Here is a 25,471-nt window from a genome sequence, read left to right as displayed (position 1 = left end):
CTCCATATCTCTTATGACAAGAAACAATGGAACTAGGAGAAGAGAACTGATTAATCAATCATTTGACTTACTCTTGTTTTCATTACTCTCCTTATCCATGTTTGAATACGAGACAGCATTGTGTACACCAATCTTATTGACCTTTGTGTAACCAATCTAAGCATGATGGGAACGCGCGGCTTAAACACGGAAGTGATAGAACAAAACGCAAATAGAGTCACTTTTTCAATACTCTATTGGCAAAATAGCCATTACACCATTTTACTCAAACCATGCATCAAAAACTTCTTCTGACAATCCTACTGATATTTGAGAGACCGGTGTGTATACAATGAGTGGTGAGACCGTACCACATTAAAACTGGTATATACCGGATAATGCGTTTGAATGATTAAATGCCCTTTGAAGCCTACCGTTCAGTAATATCATCTGTCATACAAAATGGCGAGAAACCTCAAGAAACATAACATCACAAAAATATAAGAAATTGAAATTCTGTTGAAGTTCTTGATTTCTGAGAGAATACTAAAATCGAACTTTAGTTGTTCTTGTGTTCATTTACTAGTCTGATGTTATTGAATCACATATATAGTTGTAATAATCTTGATGACCCTTGGAAAAAACAAACACACATAAAAACACAGAAAAAACAAACAAACAAACAAACAATTGTTTTCCCGCTTTGTTAATGTTTATAGTTTTGGTAAAATAAAGACCTAGAATTTCTGTGAAGGAAACAAATTTACCACAAACATTTTTTGATATGTTCAAGTTCAACGTACGCTTGACCGAGCATTAAGAAATGTTCGAAATAAGTCAATAGCAAAGATGCCGAGATCATAAAAATAGTTGTCACTCAATCTAAAATCTTATATTTTGTTTGCAAGATACTGGAGAACGTTATCAGTCATCTTGAGTCTTGTACACGTCCTTTTGCACGTGCGCTCATTCACTCGATAATCATTAAAAATAAAATGCCGGGTAGCAAGGCATAATGACTTAAGGTCTTGCAATATTGGTAACTATCTTAAGTTTACATGTTTATTTCACACCTTATAAATTATACCTTATGCATTTTTAATGTTTGAACCACGCGAGGTTCAGATAAAATCATTTTAGATTCCAATCTTTCCAACTTACCAACGTTTACTTTGCAAGAGTCTAAAATTTCAATATCAAATACATATTGTACCGTACCCCATATAACGATTTTATTTTCATTTCAGAGTCCAAAATATCTGTTTCAAATATCAACTCATTCTTGTACTTGAGGTAACAAGGTTCGCCAAAATGTTAAAATTATTGTGAAAAAGAGGTCACTATACATTGTTGAGAACAATACTATGTTTTTTTTTTACAAAACCTAAATCAGACATGCCTAGCGTACTGAACAATGTAATAAAAACCTCACTGTACTTATTTTTTCAAACAATATGACAATCAATAATATATACATTTGTACCTGTCATGTGTGTATATCGTGACAGTTTTGTAAATACGCAGTTCAATAAGCTTGTCTGATTTGGAACTACTCCAGATTGTTTTCGTTATGCAATTTTAAATACTGAAATGTATTTTATTGTAACGGAAAATTACTGCTGTATTTTGACAACGAACCGAACTGTAGGAAAAACTAGAACTAAATACTGGTATTCCAAAGTCAAAAAGATCGTCAGACATACTAATTATATTAACAAATGTAAAAATACCTTTTAATAGAATATGACTTATGCATAATTTCACGTTGACTTAGTTGCTACAAATAATGGCTACTATAATAAGACACAATATTTTTTTTTTTTTTTTTATATTAGCATTGACTGTTCTAGATATGGAGATGTTAAAACCAATAGACTTTAAACGGCTTTACATTATTTCAGATGTCACGAAAGCAAATGACTTTTAGATTTTTAAACTGTTTTTGTTGTTAATTGATTATTACTTTTGCTCTTGTTACTTTAATGAATAAAGTACATGAAAATATTGCAGACTTTGAAAAAAATTCGTTTATTGGCTATGAGCTTTTTGTTACTTCTTATTTCGTTGAAGGTGTTGGTCTGATATTTTCCTTTTATTTACATTTGCAATGCCTTTTTCTGTATTAGACCTTGTTTTCCATGGATTCATTTCAGTTTTCATACATGTATGATGACGTGACACTTACAGTGGATTGCTCTATAATGGGCATAAGCATTTCAAATATAGATATATACAATAGAAATGAATCATTTTAATTTTCTTATAAAATATTTTTCTGGAACAATAAATGTTGATAAGAGTTTTAAATGACCATCTATGAATATTCACACGACGAAAATAATATTAAGCTAATTGCTCATTGAAGGCAACTTATGAATTAATGATATATAATATTCTTTAATTTATACAAATGAGACAGAAATGAGTGAGTGAATGAATGAATGAATAATTGAATAAACCAATGAATCAATCAATAAATGAACGAACAAATAAATGTATGAATAAATGATTGAATGAATGATTAAGGGAATTTAACAAATGTTTAGAAAAAGGAAGTACTAAAGCGACAAGTGTTACCATGTTAAAACATCTGATATTTCTATAATTCGGTCAATGTTACAGAAAAAAACATTGTCTTGTTCTTTTCAAGCATACGTTCATAGGTTGATAACAATTAACAATTGCATATTTGGGACATCATTTAACAACTACTGATGACAACTATGTGTTTTTTTTATCAAGCTTAAACCAGGAACTCAAAAAAAAACCATGACAATACAATTTTTATATGAAACTTATGATTGCTTACCAAATGGACAACACCAAGGAATTAAAATGATACACTTTAGATACAAACAGAAAAGAATAAGTTTTTAATTCATATAAAACAATAGAGAAATCAACAAATTCTGGCTTTAGATGGTAACAAGATAATAAAAAAGAGGGTAAAAGAAAATATCAGTTATATAATCATAACATTATATTTACACTTACATTTAAAATACACCATTATTTTGTTTTGAGATCAAATTTTGATTTGTCTATACTAAACAATCATAATTGTCAAATATAAGTGTCAAATATTATATTTTTTAGAAGAAAAGCATCAATTATTTTCAAGATATTTCATTGCAATTAATCTATCATTGAGTTCTTCGGAATGTTATTTCTTTGTGGTTAACAAGAAGGCGTGCTTTTTTAGAATACAGAAATGTTATTCATAACGAACTTAATACATATTTGCTATTGCAAAGGTCTAAATGTAGCTATAAGTTTTAAAGACACACCTATTTGATGACTTGAACGGCCTTTGCAAAAGCGCTAGTCTCGGAGAACGACAAAAACCGAATAATACATTATCTTATTATACAGCTATAGTGAGTACTGGTTTCCCAATCATTTTTAATTTGACATTGAAGTACATATGTAGAGGAGACAAGGTCTTAGGAGACATATTTCTTCAACTGAGGTAAAGGTAATAAAAAATTCATTGTTTTATTATCATACATTATTTGAACATTTTTTTTCTTCATAATGTTGCCTTTCGTTAGTAATTATACATTTCATAGTATTTATGAATAAAAGAACATATTAATAAAAATGATGTTTTAACCCCTAATATTTTGTAAATTTTACATTATCTATGTTATGTAATTTTATGTTTAATGTTAAGTTTAACCCATTACTTCATGAGCATGTTGTGAAAAATGGAAGTTTTCATTAAAAAGTCTCCCGTTACAAGTTCAAATTGCTATAAAACTACAAAAACTGTTTCAATACTAATCAAACTTGGCACAAATGCTGACTGGACCATTGCGTTTGTAACAACACGCCCAGGCTTAGATATCATATTACAATGGCAACGAGGGTCATTTCGAAATTGCCAAAAATCACTATTTTGCGTTGATTTTTTTCCATCAAAATTGATTTCAAAGGCCTGCAACAACTCAATGGATTAAGAGAGTGTCAAATAATTTTAAGCGTTGGTTACACGTTAACTTATGATCTATCTGAAGTCATTTTTAGCCTCTCACAAGTCCAAAATTTATTTTCTTGGCGATGAGGGGGACTGCCGCCTCTTTCAAACCCCTTAAACATAAGGGGGCACAACCCCCTTCTGGCAAAACCCTGATGTATCGTTTGGTTGGGGTGGGGGGCGGGGCGCCGAATAAGTGGTCACTTTTTTCAACAATTTTTCTTGAACAAAAACAAGTGTAAGGGGCCTAAATAAGGGCATTTTGTCACCATTTGAGACAACAAAAGGGGGTGGATTGAACAAGGCGTTAAAATGCGTACTTATGGTGTAATGGGTTAATATAAAGTTTTGTGATAAGGATTCACAAATCACGTTATAACTTTATTCGCGATACTTTGCATTCATTCGCGTAATAACGCCTTACCTATATCTTATTTTATCTGATTTGATACTATAAGGATTTCGTTAAAAATTTCATCTCTCCGGCTGATAAACAAACTATCCCGCCTCTATTCAATCCTGTTACATGTGAACTTGTTTTTGATTCATTTTCAAAAGCAAATATTCTGAATGAATTCTTTTCTGCACAAGCTTCAATAATCAACCAAAACACTGAATTTCCTAGAAACCTTTGCCAATCTCCAAGAAATAAACTAGAAATGTGTTGCATATCCCCTCAAGATGTAGAAGACGCTCTAAGATCTTTAAAAACAAACAAAGCTTCAGGACCAGATGGAATAAATAACAGAATACTACGAGAAACTGCATCTGTTCTTAAACACCTTTTTGTTCTCTATTCAATCAATCTCTTCAATGCAGTACGTGCCCCTTATGTTGAAAGATGCAAATGTATGTGCAGTTTTTAAGAAAGGTGACCCCTCATTACCGAACAATTATCGACCAATATCTTTACTTTGTTGTATAGAAAAGGTACTTGAGCGTATTATATTCAAATATGTTTTTAACTTTTTTCGTGATAAAAAAATTTCTTTCTTCTGTACAGTCTGGCTTTACACCAGGAGACTCAACAGTTAATCAGCTTACTTATTTATACAACAGCTTTTGTAAGGCTCTCGACGATGGATTAGAAGTAAGAACAGTATTCTTTGATATAAGTAAAGCTTTCGACAAGGTATGGCATGATGGTCTTCTCTATAAATTAAAAAATGCTGGATTAAATGGAAAATTGCTGAACTGGTTCTCTGATTATCTTTCTAACAGACGTCAATCTGTCGTTCTTCCAGGAGCTCATTCTAATTGGTCAACTGTAAATGCAGGAGTTCCTCAAGGATCTATTCTTGGGCCTCTGTTGTTCCTGGTATACATTAATGATATTGTTGACGATTTAAACTCAAGTATACACCTCTTTGCCGATGATACTAGTTTGCACATAATAGTTGACTATCCAATAGCTGCCGCGACAACTCTTCAATCTGATATTGATAAAAAATTTCAAGTTGGGCTGATAAATGGCTTGTAACATTCAACCCTTCTAAATCGGAAACTATGATCATGTCACGCAAAACAAATAAGCCTTATCATCCGCCACTTCTAATGCATGATCAGCCTATCTCCTCAGTAAATAGTCATAAACATCTTGGTCTTTACTTTTCTGATGATTGCTCTTGGCATGTACATATTAATTCTATCAAAGAGAAGGCTTGGAAAAGAATTCATATCATGAGAAAACTTAAATTTACACTAGACAGAAGATCACTATAAGTTATATATCTATCATTCATAAGACCTCTCATTGAATATGCAGATGTAGTCTGGATCAACTGTACACAATATGAAAAACTTGAACTTGATAAAATTCAACATGAAGCCGCCCGTATAGTCTCAGGGGCCACTAAACTTGTATCTCTTCAGGAACTTCAAAGAGAAGTTCTTTGGGAATCGCTCGAAAGCCGTAGACAGAATCACAAACTTATTTTGTTTTACAAAATGAAAAACGGTCTCACACCAGATTATTTATCGTCCTTAGTTCCACCATCAGTTGGAGAAACGTCTATGTACAATTTACGAAATGCTTCTGACATGCAAACAATACGTACAAGAACTTCTCTTACCATAATGCATTTCTGCCATCTACTTTGAGAGATTGGAACTTACTATCAACAGAGGTACAAAACTCAATATCTTTGTCCTCTTTTAAAACGCAACTTAAAGGTAACATAAAAAAATGCCCCAAATACTATTATATAGGTGAAAGAAAATGGCAAGTCATGCATACCGGCTCCGAACAGAATGTAGCTCTTTAAACCATCACTTATTCAGAAAAAAATATGTCCCCTCACCAAATTGTCAATGTGGTCTCCTGGAAAGTAACCACCACTTCTTCTTTGAGTGTCACTTCTATAATGATATCAGACTCAGACTATTTGATGCTGTTTCTAATATTTGTACTATAACACTTCATACCTTACTAAACGGAGACCAGAATCTTAGCCATGACATTAATTCTAAAATTGTTCAAGCAGTTCATGTATATATACGTGAAAAGTAACCGATTTTCATGAGCAAATAATATGCCAACTTGACCTATCCGAATGAATCTTCTTTACCTTCTTTCTTATTCTTTTTCAATTATTTATATTCTTAAAAAAAAATCTTTTGAACAATAGATAAAATCTTCGATTTTTTTCGTTTCAAATATGTTAAAAATTAACTTCATTGTTTCAAACAATATTGCAAACACTGTCATAATTTAACTGCATTGTGCAAATATGTAGGAGAAGACCTTTATAAGCTTTATAGCTTTCGGCTCTAATCCTTTTTCATTCGTGTATCTAATTATTGTAAATGTATTAACAACATGTACTTGTATCATTGTTTGAAATAAACTATGTTTAAACCAAGGATTTCGTATAAATGACAAATTATTTATAAAATCAAATTATAGAGTGAAGTCATTAGTAAAACAGTACTCGTTTCCTTTTACCATCATAGATTCTGAAATGTAATGAAGTGACAACGTTAAAAAAGGGGGAAAAAGTAACTACCAATTAAAGTTTGACCAAGTTCATTTTAATGATAAAATAAAACCATTGTTCGTGCACCATTTTTAAGCCAGGCATTATTTTAGTTACTCTAACATTCATAATTTTAATATAACAGACATTTTAAAAAAAAATTGACATAGTGAGATACCATTACACAGAGTAGAGTCAGGGTACATTTGTTATTATATCGTTATCCAATTAGTTTCATTTGTTGTTAAAATTCGTAATAAAACAGACACATTTCCATTATAATATTATATTTGCAATGAATAGTGAAATGGGATAGGGCAATAAATATTTTTATTTGGTAAAGATACCATGCCAATGCACATTTTCAATATAATTTCACGAAATATCCTATCATAAACGTATCATAATTCGAATTAAATTCTTTGCATAATTAGTATTGTTTACATTTTTGAAAGGGATAGACTTTTGTATTGTTTTGAACAAGCTCTTTCGTCAAAGATCAAATATTTTGATATCATACATCTTTTTGTTATGCATGAAATGACAGTTGCGTGATCATAACAATTTGCTTTTTACGTATGTCTAATTTATTTTTGTAAAACACGCAATACACTTTGTCAAGACGTCAACTTTTCAAACAATCCATTCATTCGTGGTGCTAAAATATTTTAACTGATTTATATCTCGTGTTTATCGACTGATTTATTAATATATTTTACTACAAAACAACTTCTGACAATTATCATAAATAATATTTTTGAATAAAAATTGCCTTTGCTTTTCATGGTAAATGATATGGAAAATTTTAATCAAATTTCAGTGGCCTATCTACAAACGATCTGACGATTGTATTTTGTGTATATACAACAACCTGAAACGAAACAAAAATGACGATAAAGTATACGTTTGTATGTTTGTCCCTTATCATTCTACACGTCTCTGCAAAAGAACCAATAGAGTCAAAGGTATTAGTTCATAACGTTTATTTGTACATGTATTATACAATTCATACGTATATTGACCCCCTTTAAATTATTATATCAGATATAAAAAGAGCAATACAAAACTGAAAGTTTTGATATATAATTTAAATACACCGTATGTATAAATGGTACAGTGAATATATGATGAATTTAAGGATTTATACACATTTTTCCTTACTTGTCTAACAAGATACATTTTTGTGTCATCTTTTCTAATTTTCTCATATATAGATAATAAGGGTATACTAAAATATAAAAATCTTAATTAAGAGAAAAGATAACATAAGTATAAAAAATAATTATATTTAGATAATTCATTTTTTTCACTTTAAGGATGGCAGAATGGTAGGACACGACATGACTACATATACGAATAATGAGACTGTTTTACTGCGTATGTATGCTTGATCTTCAAATAACCTTCAAATGAATCTGTAACAGCAAAGATTGTGTTTATCTGAAGTTGAGCAAATGTTAAGATTGTTCACCTGTAGGGCTGTTTTAGACAATAAAGTACCACTCTTTGTTATAAAAAATCTCTTATTTTATTAATGATTTTAAACATCACTCTGCCAAAACCTCTTGACATGAATTCTGTAGATCTTTGCCAAATTAAACACATATCTGTTCACTTTACCAAAGGGTTTTTGGAATTCACATTACCTTGACAAAAAGCAAGTGACTTTTATTACATTTTCAGCGGTTCATGGTAAAGACGAAAACTTGTGCAAGATCTTTTCGTTTGCTGTCATCTTTTTGGGTTCAGCGTTTACGGTGATGTAAGAAACTGCCATTGTATTCCTTATTTCATATAAATTGTATGACACAGTAAATATATCTTAAATAGCACATGTAATTGCAATGCTTGATTAAAACATAATATAGAAGATTACATAAATTACAGAAGTTATTGAATTCAAACTTGATAGATGTTTTTAAAACTGTATTTGAACATTTTCATGAATATGTTAGTATTGGAATTTAGCGAGATTTTAACATCTTAAGAGTTTAAAAATTAGTAGAAATACAGTATTTAAATAGTGTTGATCATTAGTTCAAAACACTACATAGGCAGTTATTTCCTTATATTAACTAGTTTTTCTGTCTCGAGTCAGTATCAATAGTTGTAAAAATTTCCATAGCAGGCTAAGGAAATTATTTTTTCTTTAAACACATATTAAGATATTGACAGTTTTTTAATGCAATACTACATTATATATCTAGTATTTATAGCAATAAACTTGTTATGTTTCGATATTTTGTTAAAATGTAACATCTCGCCTAATTTTTATAGACGTTATAGAGGACGGAGTGCATCACACGTTATAACAACACAACAAAGGCTATCACTGAGAATTTCAGGCACAGGTAAGCACTTGTGTAATTTTATAAACCGAAGGCACGTTTTTTTTAAACAAATGTATGATTAAATTTAATATTTCAAATACTCAAAAATAATGGTCATTAATTTTCAACAAATTTAAGCAAATGTACAACTGAAACCGTCAATTTATGGACCAAACAGTCTTTCAGAAGTACTGTATTAAACAGTGTGACACTATCTAAACAACGACCCATTGTTCACATGGATATATGGTGTACCAATCTGCTAGAGTTTTTTTTATACGCAATTAAGAACATCATATATACAAAATTTAGATTGATACATTTAATACTAAATTATCGCAATTGATTTCACTGAACAGTATTCCTGCATGATATTACATTATATAAGACTCAAAGTAAAAGCTTTTTACAGTTTGCATAAAGTTCTCTTTTTATAGTTATTAAATACTAATATAATATATCAAGTTTATTTCACGGCGTCTCAACGCCGTGATATTGTGATGGGTAGTTTTCGGTAGCATGGGCAAAAGTCACGTGACAAAATGCCTTTCGATTTCTACAGCCGACATTTTATTGTTTTTACGCAATCATTGTACAGCCCATTTCCGTGAAAAAGTTACATAGAAACAGTTTTTTTTCAAAACCATATAGAATCTAAACAGTATTTTTATCAACACACGAAATATCAGCGTTTTATATTAATACATTTCCGGACATCCTTTCGACATGCTTGAGAAATTCGCCTTGAATGGATTATGTATGGTGGCTGATTAACGCCATCCAAATATTTTCGCGTCTTCGCCTCAAAATGCGAAAATGCGAAAACACGAAGGGACGACATATTTTGACTAATGTGTTCTCATGTCGGATCTATGTCTCTCTCGGAGTGAATCTTTTCACGTGTAAAATGTCTTTGAACATTACATTCCTAAGTTTCTATATTTGCAATTAAGAACTTAAATTGTCTTTTTTTTCAGCTCACCAGAGCCGAAGGCTCAGGGTGAGCTAATATGAAAAAGGCAAAGCCTCAAAGCGAACTCGATGTACTTTTTACGTGATTTCCAATAGTATGAAATAATCTCAAATGCAGTGACGAGTGGGTGTGACGTCACACGTACTCAGCCTGTTAAATATCAAACTCCTCACACTGATTACTTCCCTTGGCAGAATTGTAATCACTGCCTTCACAGACGTCACATGATGATGAAAGTCACATGACGTAACGTCGAAATTCAAATGTAAATATCGACCGTTACATAGAAAATCTAACGTCATTTTTCTCTGTCTGTTTTTTTTTTAACTTTTTGTACCTACGTCTGTTATATTTTCTTAAAACATTAGCAAAACCGTGTTTACTTTTTAAAATAAATGTAAAAATTGAAAAAAATCATATCGTCAAAAATCTTGACGAAAATGTTGTGATGGCAGAGATCTTATCCTGCTGTAAGGGGAGATCACTGCGTAGGAGATTGGTTAAATATGGCCCCGTCCCTGTCGTGAAACGAATAACGAGTTTTGAAAACGTTGATAAAACTTTGTTTATTTTATTTCTCTCTGTAATTTTTCAAGCGAAATAAAAATTATTTTAAGTGAAATAAATGTAAAACTTAAAACGTTTGCGACATTAAAATAGCGTACTTGATTTGTTTGTTTTGCACGTGCTGTTTGGCGCTACATTGTGACGTCACATAAACAATACTTTAAACGTCTGTACAGCGTTAACGACTCAACAAAAGATATTGGTGTTCGGATCCATTTTCTTAGTTAGACCATTTTCTTTCATTCTAGATAGTTTTCACAACAAAATTCGACAAAAAATTGTTTTTATTTTTCAGATTTCAAACAAAATGGCGCCTTCGATTTTCATTTTTTATACACAGCTTCCGTTATTCTGGTTGCCTGTCCAATTATGGTTCCCGTGCGCGGGTGACCAGTCTTCACATCCGTTTTCAGTCAGAATTCCTCAGTTTTTACCGTTATCTTTAAATTCGAAAGGTTGCGATGTGTCCAATTCGCTACTTTGGACGAAAGTTTTCAAAACCATCACTTAGCAGGTACTCGCGTTACCGTAAAGCTCGCTTTGCGAGCAGGCCCTTCGGGCCAGCTCGTCGAGCTCGCTATTAGTAACAAAGGGGGATACTCCGGCGTCCGTCGTCCGTCGTCATGCGTCAACAATCATCTTTTTCTCTGAAACTGCTGGGCAGATTTAACTAAAATTTGGTCTGTAGCATCCTTGTGATAGTCACACTTAAATTTGCTCATGTCATTTCAATTGGCCCCTTTTAGGGTTCAGCAGAGCTAAAGATAGAAAAACCTTTAAACATCTTCTACTACAGAACTAATGGATGGATGATCACCAAACTTTGTCTGTAGCATCCTTAGGTAGTCTTTATCGAGTTTGCTCATATTAATTTGATTGGCCCCTTGTAGGGGCTGCTATAGCTAAAAATAGAAATACCTTTAAACGTCTTCTTCTACAGAACTAATTGATGGATGATCACCAAACTTTGTCTGTAGCATCCTTATGTAGTCTTTTATCAAGTTTGCTCATATTAATTTGATTGGCCCCTTTTAGGGGTCACTAGGGCTTAAAATAGAAAACCTTTAGACATTTTCTTCTACAGAACTAATGGATGGATGATTACCAAACTTTGTCTGTAGCATTCTTGGGTAGTCTTTTATTAAGTTTGCTTATATTATTTTGATTGGCCCCTTTTAAGGGCCTCTATAGCTTAAAATAGAAATACTTTTAAATGCTTTTTCTACAGAACTAATTGATGGATGATCACCAAACTTTGTCTGTAGCTTTCTTAAGTAGTCTTTTATCAAGTTTGCTCATATTAATTTGATTGGCCCCTTGTAGGGGCCGCTAAAGCTAAAAATAGAAATACCTTTAAACATCTGCTTCTACAGAACTAATAGATGAATGATCACCAAACTTTGTCTGTAGCCTTCTTTGGTAGTCTTTTATCAAGTTTGCTCATCTTAATTTGATTGGCCCCTTTTAGGGGTCTCTAGGGTAAAAAATAGAAAAACCTTTAGACATCTTCATCTGCAGAGCTAATTGATAGATGGTCATTAAACTTTGTCAGTAGCATTCTTAGGTAGTCTTTAATCAAGTTTGCTCATATTAATTTGATTGGTCCTGTTAAAGCTAAAGCTTAAATGCACTAGCATTTCTTTAAATTAAAGTTTAAAGATATTCTAAGCTAACAAAGTATATTCATTCTTTTATCCAAGCAAGAATTTCATAAATTTCATTGGCTTGGGTCATGACCTGTTTATGATGTGTAAATATATTTCAGCTCTGGAATTCGGACTATTGCATCATTGTAAGGTCAGTTGTAGGTCATTAACCAGGAAAAAAAATAGGCCTAAAGAAACATAAAATTTGTTTCTCCTGTACTTTACTATCAAAGATGAGTTTATCTGCTCAATTCTCTTATTGAATTTTGTAAAAAATTGTAATTTTTTCATTTTTTTTGTTGAATTAACAAGGGACAAGGGGTTTAATTTCTGTTCCTGAATTGAATTTTGATATGAACTGGCTTACTTTTGATATATTTGATATCGCTTTACCTACTTTTTTTGTCTTTTATGTACAGACTTGAAATTTGGACTATGGGTGTAATTTGTGTAATTTTTGATGTTGAATTCAATTTTGATACCAGCTGACCTACTTTAGGTATTACTGACATCATTTGACCTACTGTCCTGTATTTTGACATTCAGATTTTAAATGTTGACCAGGTTTGTAAATTCTGATGCCGAAATGAATTTTGATATCAACTGACCTACTTTTGATATTTTTGATATAATTTGACTTTCATTCTTGTGTTCTTGACATACAGACTTGAAATTTGGACTAGGGGTGTAATTTCTGATGCTGAATTGAATTTTGATATTAACTGGCCTACTTTTCATATTTTTTTACAATGTTTGACCTATTGTCTTTTTTTGAGGTACAGTTATGTTACCATACAGAATGTATAAAAAAAATTTTGTCCCAAACTGTGAACTTCAAACATCTACACCTTACATGTTTTGCCTGTGACATTTTGTGTTTTCATTCAAAAAAAGTTTTAAAAAAAATTGTCCAATCAAAATCAATCCTGCTCTAGTGGTCAGTTGTTCTGCATTTATTCTACATAGTCTCATAGGAACACACTTGCAACATACATATTTTAACAAATCCTTTCCAAAATATTAGGGCAACATATTACAATTTTTATAGTGAATAATGAAATGATGGGTTAGATGAGTCATCTAGGGCCATCTTAGTGGTCCTATTGTTTATTATGAAGAAAAAAAGCTAAAACAATCAGTGTTGTGAAAGTATATTACTAAAGGGGCAAGTTAAAGTTGATCGAGCTGAACTGCCGAAAGAGCTGGACTTGCCTTTCAGCAAGTTCTTTTGAAAAATAATTTCCAACACTGAAAAGCAGTTGTTTCTGGTGAGCGACTCAGGGCCATCATGGCCCTCTTGTTTAATAATTTCATTTTTCTTGCGCAATTCTCTAAAATGAGACTTGGTTTTTCTATATGCGTTTCACAATTAACATTCACCATACCAGGTTGTAAAATAACTTAATTTGGTCCTTAAATCAGTTTTTACCACAACATCAAACTTCATTCAGAATTCATGTCACGTTATTGTGAGCAAAATTCTGAGTTTCCTTTAGATATGAGCAAGAAAATGTTTATTACCCCCCACCGAAAAGACGGATATAGAATTAGTCTCCATCCGTCCGTCCGTCTGTCCTTCCGTCCGTCACTCTACATTTTTGTCCGGAGCATATCTCAAAAAGTATCAATTTGAAACTTCATAGGTGGAGGTATCAACTTGAAACTTCATTTGTGGATAAATCATATTTAGGAAAAGTGCAGTGCACAAGAATGATAACTCTACGCTGCATATTTCTTCATTGTTGCCCTTTGTTATTCTTCAAACTCAATTTTGTCCACAGCATAACTCAAAAAGCCTTTGAGATATCAACATGAAACTTCATGTGGATAGATCTCACTCAGGAGGTGTGCAATGCAAGAGTGATAACTGTACCATTTCTAAATTTTGAGTTATTGCTCTTTGTTATTTTTCATACTTAATTTTTCACCTGAGTGGAGCATAAATTAACTAAAAAAAACAAACTTTGAGATGTCAATGTTATCTTCATAGGTAGATAGATCTTTTTGAGGATGAATGTTGTGCGAAAGAATGATAACTCTAACCTTTATAATTTTTGAGTTATTGACATTTGTTATTTTCTTACTTTTTGTCCGGAGAATATCTAAAAAAGTGGTAGAGGTAACAACTTGAAACTTCATAGGTGGATAGCTCTTTTTGATGAGAAGTGCAGCACACTAGAATGATAACTAACCGTGCATTATTTTTCAGTTATTGCCCTTTGTTATTTTTCATACTTAATTTTGTCCAGGGTATAACTACAAAAGCCTTTGAGATATCTACATGAACCTTCAAAGGTGGACAGATCTCACTCAGGAGATATGCAGTGCAAAAGAGTGATAACTCTACCCTTCATAATTTTTAGTTATTGCCCTTTGTTATTTTTCATACTAATTTTTTCACCTCAGTGGAGCATATCTCTGAAAAAGTCTTTGAAATGTCAACATGAAACTTCATAGGTGGATAGATCTTTTTGAGGAGGAATGTTGTGCGCAAGAATGATAACTCTATCCTTTATAATGTTTGAGTTATTGCCATTTGTTATTTTTCAAACTTTTTGTCCGGAGCTTATCTAAAAAAAATGTTAGAGGTAACAACTTGAAACTTCATAGGTGGATAGATCTTATTGGGGAGCATTGCAGCACACTAGAATGATAACATACCGTGCATTGTTTTTTCAGTTATTGCACTTTGTTATTTTTCATACTTTATTTTTGTCCAGGCCCCGTGTTCACAAAGATTCAAGGATCAGGATCAAGATCAGGATCAAATTTAAAAACCCTGATATTCTTCATTGTTTATCCTCATAGATAAATATCTGATTATAAATTTGATAAAACTGGACTTGAAATAGCAAGTATATGAAATTTTAGAATAAATTAATTGTTAATTTTGCAAGATATGGGCATTTTACAGTTGATCCAAATATTGATCCTGATCCTAAAATTGATCCTTATTTTGATCCAAATATTTTTGTATTTGTGTTGTTATTTCTTGATTTTATCCCAAAATAGTTTGTTTTCCTTGCAAATCAGCATATTTTTACATTTTGAATATTTACAATTTAATTCAACAAAACACAAATAATTTTAGTAACATTAAACAATGAAAATAAAATCAGGATCACTTGATCCTGATCCTGATCTTTTCTTAGTGAACACGGGGCCAGGGTATAACTACAAAAGCATTTGAGATTTCAACATGAAATTTCATAGGTGGATAGATCTTACTCAGGAGGTATTCAGTACAAAAGAGTGATAACTCTACCCTTCATAATTTTTGAGTTATTGCCCTTTGTTATTTTCCATACTAAATTTTTCAGCTGAGTGGAGCATATCTCTGAAAAAGTCTTTGAAATGTCAACATGAAACTTTATAGGTGGATAGATCTTATTTGGGAGGAATGTTGTGCGCAAGAATAATACCCTTTATATTTTGTTAGTTATTGCCATTTGTTATTTTTCGTACTTTTTGTCCGGAGCTTATCTCAATTATTATTAATTGAGCCTTGATTTTAAACTAAATGTGTCTGTATTTCTTACCATCCTTTACTGGTTTTAGATTATCATTATTGTTTAATAGGTTTACTTAATTAATGTTGTACATTATTGTCTTATATATATATGATTATGTTTTATCGGATTTATGTAAAGCACTCTTGAACATTTATTATTTATGAAAAGATTGCTATAGAAATGTGGTATATAATAATAATAATAATAATAATAATAATAATAATAATAATAATAATAATAATCATCTCAAAAAGGTGTTAGAGGTATCAACTTGAAACTTATTAGGTGGATAGATCTCATTGACACCTATCGTGCATTATTTTTCAGTTATTGCCCTTTGTTATTTTTCATACTTAATTTTGTCCAGAGCATAACTACAAAGGCCTTTGAGATATCAACATGAACCTTCATAGGTGGATAAATCTCACTCGAGAGGTATGCAGTACACAAGAATGATAATTATTCTGCTCTACTACATATAAACATGGCTCTTGTAACAAGTTACATGATTATGATATTTTAAAACCTTCTGAACAAGTTAACATGTCAATTCAAAACAATGCTATTTGGAGATACCTTATCAATATATTTAACTGGTTTTTTTTGTCGGTTTTTTTTTTGTGTTTTTTTTTTTTTTTTTCGCCGTGACAATCATATTGCTGCATTTCCCAGCAATTTTTTACTTGTTTTCAGTTTTCATTGCACGTATGTTGTATATATTTATGTTTCTTACAATAAGATAACTATTGGTAAACTGTACATACTAAGCAGGTGAAACTGACCAACTGCTGAATGGAAAGAAGAAACATGTAAATTTTCATAGAACTATTGATGCAACATTGTCCCGCATTGCGATGTATAAACTATTAGAGATGATGAAATCAGTCGGTCTATTATATTGGAATAACGCACCAAGGGGGACGGTGATCAGAATTGGGTCAAAATTTATTTTGACTGCATGGCACGTTATTGAACCAATTGTTTGTAAGTATAAAAGTAGCAAATCATAAGATAGGGTTTTGATCTAGATTAAAATAGAACTTAATCTTTGACTTAAATTCATTTGAGTTTAACAATTTTCAAATAAATTCAAACTTCAAAATGAAAATAATCAAGGAAACCCAGGCGCTAGATATATAAATCTAATCACATATGATGTAGGTGTTGATAATGAACGTATATTTGAAATTTAAAGTGAATTAATGGAAACAATATGAGTTATTGAATAAATAAGGACGATTCAAAGCTTAACGGGGAGACAATTCTGGAAATATGGACACTAGATTTATAAACCTTGTCAAATTATTATGATGTGGGAATTTGAAGTTAAGCCTTTAAGAAATTAAGAAGTTTGAGTAAAAATGATAATATCCAGAAAAATGCCATGCTAGAGTATTGGATCTTCTCGTACATGATTTGAGTGATAATAAGGACTATATACTAGAACGTGAAGTAGACACCTTACGAAATAAAGAAGCTATAGAAAGCAAACACTTTTTTTCATGAAAATTCTAAGTTTATGCCGGGTAATTCTGATTTCTTCTGTGCAAGAGTTGTGTGGCTTTTCAACATATGATGTTGGTGATAATCAGAAACATATTCTTGAAGTTCGAAGTAAATGCCATAAACAATAAAGAAGTTACAGCAAAAAGTATTTACAACAAAAATATTTATTCAGAAATCTGGACGGGTCGTTGAAACTGAGTGAATATGACAGCTCTCAATATACTCCAAAGTGACGTGTACAATTTCCAGACTGCCATCTACCCATATTTCAAGTTTCATAAAATGTCTTAAGTGCTTTCTGTGTTATCTCGGGATCCACTTTTTTGAAGGACATATTTGCCATTTTTAAGTTTATTCATTGCCATAACAACAAACGTTTTCGGTATAGGAAGACAAAATACGTACATACTCTCCAGAGTACCATCTACCTATCTGTAAGTGTCATAAAAGTATTTTCAGTTCTTTTTGAGTTACCACCTGATCAAATTTGTAGATAAAGAAAAAGGATGGACAGATGGAGGGCAAATCTAAAATACCATCTGGTTGAATCGGTAAGGGACAATTAAAAGTTTTTTTTTATCTTTTAGACAAATCCTCCGAAAAACAGCCATCACTCTGCAAAAGCCAATCATGGGATGTCCGGCTGTTGTATTGAGGTTGCAAAGTTTTTTTTAACGGATAATAAAGTAACGATTAATGACTTATAATGACTGAGTATACACAACCTTACTGTTAATGATTATTTTGTACATTTCAGCAAGCCCCGGGCGGATCGATAACAATGGTAGACCTAAAAATAGCGTGATTTTACAAAATTTAAAAAAGAAAGACGTTGTTAACGTTGGCTTTAATAAAGATGCTAAAAACAAAGAGCATGACTGTCGATCTGGGTTGTTACCAAAAATATGCTTTCTTGACAGAGCTGAGGATGCTTGTATTCTGGAATTAGATTGTGATAGCGCCCTCCTTCCTGCACCATTCAATGTTTTTATGGACTTTCGAAAAATGTGGGATAGGAAACCCCAAAGCAAATTCGTACATGTCATGGGACAGCATCCAACCGAAAGGATTATTGTAAGAAAATATATTTTAAATGTTTCAGATATCAATATCAAAAGAAAGACGAAAACTTATTCAAGTATTTATCTTTTTTGGTACTCTTTAGGAAAATTATTAATTCCCATTTGTATCTGTACAACAAAACACTGAGATATAATCGTATAACATAATATTATTTCTAATTGTTATATCCATAATCTTTTTAAACTAAACTTTCGAAATTTGATTGTAATTAAACATTACCTGTCTTAACAACATCTAGCAGTTCTTTAGATTCTAAAAAGAACAAGAAGTCTTGATTAAGTCATGTAATTTACAGTATAAATGCAGCTGTCAGTATTTCCTTTTTAGGTTCTAGATCCCGGCTGCAAAGTAATATCAAAAGGAGATGAAAAGGTTAAAAAAATTGACAAATGGCTCAAGAAAAATAAAAGTAAGGTTGTCAGAAACGGACACGATAAACATGATGTTGAAGAATGTTACGAGTATTATTATGAAAGTGAGGACTATTTGCTGCTTGACACATATTTAGAATTCGGAGCGAGTGGAGGCGCTGTAGTCTCATTTACACCTGACGGAGACATTGCCTTAGTTGGGGTTCTGCTACAAGGTATTCCATCTTGGTACTGGAATGAAGAATGTGTCAAACATGGCTATTCGAGTAAGGTTCGAATTGAAGTTGCATGCCCAATATCAAACATTCTAAAGTCTAAGGAATGGAGAGGTAATTTTACTAAAGAAACGTTGTTTTGGTTCTGAAACTTAAGAAGAGTACTGTTAACTTAAAATTAATTGACCCTAACCATTGTAGGTTCGAATATCGCAAGGGACTTTAATTTCTTTCATAAATATGTTGAAACTATCAAGCTAACTTACGGAAAGCCGGGGATTTACTCAGGTGCCCAGTAGTGCAAGAGATAATACATGGAGGGAGAAAGCTAGAATGAACTTTTCTGTAATAAGTAAGGAAATAAAAAAATCAGTTTGTGAAACAAATGAATTATTAATATAAAAAATAACTAAAATTTGAGCAAATGACTTTGGACTTTAAGTAATCTTTGAAAATTGTGCTTTAATACACATGTACATACATTCTTGGCAAAACATAATGAAATATTACAGTTACGTTTACTGTTTCTACTATAAATATATATACTAGCTTAAAAAACATGAGCCTATGAATTAAAAAACCTAAAACAATATGTTTGAAATTGTTTATATCGACGCCGCATTCATTCTTTATTTACCAGCTGGAAATCGTAGGTTTGGAAACAAGAAAACCATTACACTAGTTTGTTTTAGTTTTACTCATAATTATATACAAACTAACATGGTGTTTACCAAACATATTTGCCCCTCAAGGCCAGTCTTAAGCAAATGTTTTGTTTCAATAGTACAAAGCAAAACAGCAACTTTGTTTTAGTTATATAATGAAAAGTTGTAATGATAAAATAATAACTATGATAGGTAAAAGATAATAATCATTGCTAATGAAAACACTGTTAATATTACTGTATAGTATAGTATCGTTCTTTTTACCTAAATATATTTTATTCCCCCCTTATAAAACAAAACAAAAAAGTTATTTCTATTGTTCAATATTAAGACAATAAAGAACATTTTTAAAGTAATAGAAAGTATTCCAAATGACCATTATATTAGAGAAAAATCAGACCTCACCGCACAACGCCTCGGTCAGCCAATCTCTTATATAATGGACAGTTTTAAGAGTTTCTTCTTTAAATATGCAGTACTTATTCCCCGTTGGCTTTGTCTTAATGATTTAAAATACTGATGGATCGCACTATCAAATTTAGATTCAGAAAAAAAAAAGAATAATTGGAGAAGATGACATTTCCATAGAAATTGAAGAGGATATGGAAACAGATGATGGAGACAAAAATGCAGTCGATAAAATGCTCGCATCTTTATCTCTGGATGATTGAGCTCCAAAAAATATGAGGACTTGTTTGCTTGATTTAAGAAATGTGTTGCAATGTTTTATTTACAATCAACTCATTAGTAAATAATTTTTTTGCCTTTAATCATTATCGTACAAATTAATGAACTAGTTTACATACATCTTCCATTAATTCCACTGCAGTTTACATTTATCATATTGTGGTCGGTATACATTTATATTGCATTTATATATTAGAGCAGATAGATTTATTTTTTTGTATATATTATTGTAAACATTTCGTCATTCAGATAAATTTAATCCTAAAGCTGTGAATCACAGGATCTTTTAGTAATTAAAATTCACTTTCACAACTATATATACAAACAACATTATATCAACACCCGATATATACGAATGAATCGTGCCTTGGTCTTAAAGCGTTTTTTTCTACCATGTATATTGCTGTTTGGTCTTATAGTTATAGTGTTGTTTTATCAATTAATGAAATTTGTTAACATATTTTCTCTTTATTTGAAAATACATTTGTGCTTGTTGACTTGTGTATTGTTATACATTTTACTTAAATATTACAACCTAACATGGAATTATTTTAATACATTCTAAGGAAATCTATGAGTGCTAAAATTACGACAAAACATCTCTTATGTTTTATATAGAAATAATCATTGATTCCATTATACTTTTGTTTAATATTGTTTTAATTCATTCTAAGGAAACCTATGAGGTGACAAAACATCTCTCAAGTTTCATATAGAAATAGTCATTGATTTCGTAACACATTTTTGATTTTATGTATGTATTTCTCATCACTGTCTGTGTGCATTTTTCAAGGATATTAAATATAACAATCTTTTTGTACTTACGGATAGAAGAAGCAAAAATTGAATCTGTAAATACCGTTGATGGTCCGAATACCGCAAGTATTTTGATTCAGTCATGTGAGGAAGCTATCTAGCAAGCATCTTGAGGATCGGTGGTTTTACTCAGGCGACGGCATTTTAGCCTGGAATAATATATAAAGTATACCAGAAGTCTTCCTCTGCCAGTTAGGCAGGGAACTCGTCATATGATCTTTTAAGTGTCCGTTTACTTGAAATACAACAAAAAATTTATTTTAATGTTATTTTCCATTGGTGTTAGAGCATAACATAAGTCATTGCATTGTAAATTTAAGACACATTTCTTAATAAAAAAGTCATTGCATTTTGTTAGCTTGTATATTCTGAAAGAAAAAATGTTTCAATAAATAGAAATGTTGCCGTGTGAAGCCTATATAAATTCATCCTGTACATTCAAAAGAGATGTTTCATTTCAAATCATGAAGTATCGTTCAGCACGGCGTTGTTGTTTTTTAAGTTTCATCTATCATGGTTTTCTGCTAGCTGTGAGTGCTAGACTGCTGAAAAAATGCCCTTTCATGTATGATATGTCGCCTGCTATTCAAATGTGTCTTCTGACGTATCATCTGTAATATGCAGGCTTTATTCTGATACAATGTACTTCTTTATTTTGTTTTAAGGCTATACCATGTGAACATTTTAAAACATATACTCGTATATATATATGTATATATAAATGACTGTATAATTATAATCCTCATTGTGTAAAAAAGAAATTATATTATTATTTTAAATTTCCTTTTCCAAAAGCGTAATACAATCGGGTCGTTGTAACTTTTGTTATTGGTATACATTATGATATTAAATTTGTTTTAGGGTGGTGCATCAAGGTACTGTCCTAAGATGATAATTTGGTCTTAGCGGTACATGGGAAAGTCGAAAAACGGGATTATCTGGATTATTATCCGATATCGTAAAAGTAAACACTTACATATACTATATAGCATTATTCTTACAGAATAGTTTTTGTATTACCGTTATGGCTTTGTCGGTAGGTCGGAGTAATTGTAACTATTAGTGTTTTGTACTCATAGGTTCGAATCCCACTTAGTGTCATTTTATAACCACAGTTTTTTCTTCTTACTCTGTTTTTTCATCATTATTCTTCATTTATTTTTCGTTTTCGTTTTTGTTTTCTTCTAATAATATATATTTTATTATAATAGTATATATATATTTTTTTATTTCCATTCTATTTTCTTTTTGTATTTTTTTGATCGCAGTGTAATAAAATATTCGATATCATATTCATGTATGTATATGAAAAAAACGGTCAAATTTGTTTTCTGAACAATTGACTGTTCTGAAGTTTACAAAAAAAATGTACCATGTTACCAGTAGTCGAACTTCTGCCTGTACGGTTAAAACACACTGCTGTCACGGTTGCTATACCTACTGCGCTAACAAGTCATATGATAATATGTAGTTTTAATTTCAATTTTATAGGTTGTGGCATTGATCTGCCTAACCTATTTTTCGCATTGTTATTGGTCTTTGTTATGTAAACAAAGGCTCAAATTATCATCCTAGGACAGTACGAGTATGTAACGGATAAATATATTGTTTGAGTTTCGAATGAAAATCACAACAAAGTAAAAAAAAATGAAACAGAAACTCATTTTCAATTACATTCTTAGAACTTTTCGTGCATTATTTGTTTTTATGTTGACTGAATTATAAGATAATGTGACTTTAATCTAAACATAATTGAAATGATAATTTTAAATTAGAGGTTAAAGATGAATGCCACTTTCGTATCTTTTAACAATACTTACAAATTGTGCGACAGAGATTTTTCTGATGTTACTGAGGAATTCCCCAAAACACATCCAAAACAATGACTTGTAATATGAAAATCTGGAAACAAAGTGATCCCTCGGAAGCATTAATCACAACAAAATTACATAAGAATTACAGACTCGGTTTGATTGAGTAACCGCCGTATGAACACATCTGCGGATGTTTCTAAATTCAAAATTCCACCAGTTTCGTGTTTAAATGTTGAATTTTGCTTAAGCCGGTGCTAGGGGGCGTGGACGGTAACTTGCACTTTCCAGTACCGTCCATGAACATGCTCAATCAAACCGAGCCTGCAACATTTTACAATTTCGCCGTGTTGGGCTTTCTTTAGGGATTCTGTTTTTCTCTATTTCATTGTCACATCCGTGTTATTTGTGCCGTGTGGCGGCTGTAAAAAGTGTCCCCGTACATTTAATCAATGGTGTTATATTTTCGATACTTTTCGATCGTTCAGCTCGACATTTTTGTTGTGTATACATATTATATGGTATTTTTAGTTTCTTGTATTTGGCCTCATTGAGCTTCCAGTATCCCTACTTGAATACCGTATAATCACCCTTAAGATATGTTGCCTGCTTTTTAAATTTGTCTTTTGACGTCTACTGTTAAGTGTTGTATTAATGCGGTGGCATAGCATTTTCCTCAAATGCAATCTTGTTTAGAAACTATTAAAGCTATTGACTTCAACTTTGGATACCATATTTAAAGGGTAGATACTAGATAAAAAAATAAAGCTTTGCCCATATCAGAAACTAACGCAGAAATGTTCACTATTAAAAATGACACTATTGCATACAAGCAGATAATCCTAACATCCATTTTAGCAAAGTTATGTCTCTTTCGACCTAACGTGATTCTTCTTAGGTATTTTCTAAAATTGTCAAAATTAATAATTTTAATTTTGGAATAATTTATCAATTTTTAAATTAGAATGCATTTATTTATTTATGCATTCTCTTTATTTTGAATTTCTTGGCAATTATATTGTTCAGGTTAACTAAAATATATCAAAGCTCAATCATTTCAATCTTGAAATACTTGTTCACTTTCAAAATCGAACTGTATTCCTAATGGGCAGATAATTATGGAAGCCATTTTCGCCGAAATTACCTGGTATTTTCCTATTTGCCTAGTGCTCAAATATCGTCAAAGATGTTCAATAGAATTTGAAATGTTTGTTGAATATCAAGGGAAGGTACGTCTGCTACGCTTTTGTTAGAACTATGCCCTTTTGAAAGGTTGCTTTTATTTACTTTCCAGCACCGAGGAAAGTGGACAATGCTACCCGCGGACATTTTTGCACGTTTCAAATTCCCTCGGAAAAAATTTTCCTTTCAAGGAATAATATCGCCAACCGTTGGATTTACAGACGACTGAATACGACTTTTTCAACACGTTGGCTTTCCTTCCCGAAAGCTAAGTAAGAAACCGTTCTTCAATATCAGCAAAAAACTATTTAGAAGTGTTTTTTTTCAAATCCGAAAAGAAGCGAGACAAGCATGTTGTTGTGCTTAGACATCTGAATGGTCATAACTGAGAAATAACATGTCACCTTACAAACTCGCTTACATGTGTTCTTTCGGGTTGAAATTGACGTGTTTTTTGTTTTAGTTGTCATAATCGTTTTTTATATGTTTTGTTTAACTAATAGATTTAGATATTGATTCATTTTAACAATCTTCCAACACCGGTAACTTGGAATTTTGCATTTATTACGGAAATACTTCTATTCCGTCGTGACATTTTATAACAACGACATTTGAAATCTTTTCATAGCGTTACTTTTAAATATTATATAATGAAAACATAATTTTATTTTAATGACAGTTCTGTTTCTTGTAATACTACTGTAGTCTACATGCCCTAACATTTGAAACAAAAATAATGAAAATTGCACAAAAATAATGAAGTTATGAATATCAAAGTTTGACAACTGTATATCTTAAAGAGATAATGAGCGGAAAGATGAATACCTTGTTATTATAATATTACGGATTGCTAGAAAGCTGGGGTTTTTAATTGATCTGTGATGTATCGTATCTGTGATAATTATTTTGTTTTAAATGAGGGTTGTCCCAATATTCTGTGACAAGATTGATTAAAAACTAAATAAAACAGGTACGAATTTGATATTTTAATATGTTATAAACCCATATAATTTAAACATTTTCACAAATTTTCATAGATAAATATCAACAAACAACAAAAATATGCCATAAAAACCATGGCAAATAACTGAATCGCGGCGCACGTCCAACGTCAAAGACGGCGTTAAATCTATATATGGCGCCTTTCTCAAATACTCTCAATGGCTTTCAACGCAAT

The 25,471-nt window shown here is 31.5% G+C and overlaps 1 protein-coding gene across 3 annotated transcripts; it reads left to right on the top strand.

The window, feature by feature from the left end:
* Nucleotides 1–7,754: 7,754 nt before the first annotated feature.
* On the top strand, nt 7,755–19,791 carry LOC132758174 (uncharacterized). 3 transcript variants are annotated; one of them, XM_060749722.1, is made up of 7 exons: nt 7,755–7,895; nt 8,247–8,307; nt 8,614–8,692; nt 9,208–9,281; nt 16,730–16,942; nt 18,222–18,538; nt 18,875–19,791. In XM_060749722.1, exons 1-7 carry the CDS (start codon nt 7,818–7,820, stop codon nt 19,280–19,282), a joined length of 1,230 nt encoding a protein of 409 aa, XP_060605705.1. In that variant the 5' UTR covers nt 7,755–7,817; the 3' UTR covers nt 19,283–19,791. The 3 variants fall into 3 exon arrangements, with proteins under 3 accessions (XP_060605705.1, XP_060605704.1, XP_060605706.1); XM_060749721.1 differs by having other exon boundaries at nt 16,727–16,942; XM_060749723.1 differs by lacking the exon at nt 16,730–16,942.
* The last annotated feature ends 5,680 nt before the right edge of the window (nt 19,792–25,471 follow it).

Source organism: Ruditapes philippinarum, unplaced genomic scaffold (assembly GCF_026571515.1).
Source record: "Ruditapes philippinarum isolate M1 unplaced genomic scaffold, ASM2657151v2 ctg4086_1_1_1_1, whole genome shotgun sequence".
In the NCBI taxonomy this organism is placed as follows: Eukaryota; Metazoa; Mollusca; class Bivalvia; order Venerida; family Veneridae; genus Ruditapes; species Ruditapes philippinarum.
This window is presented reverse-complemented; position numbering and strand designations above follow the sequence as displayed.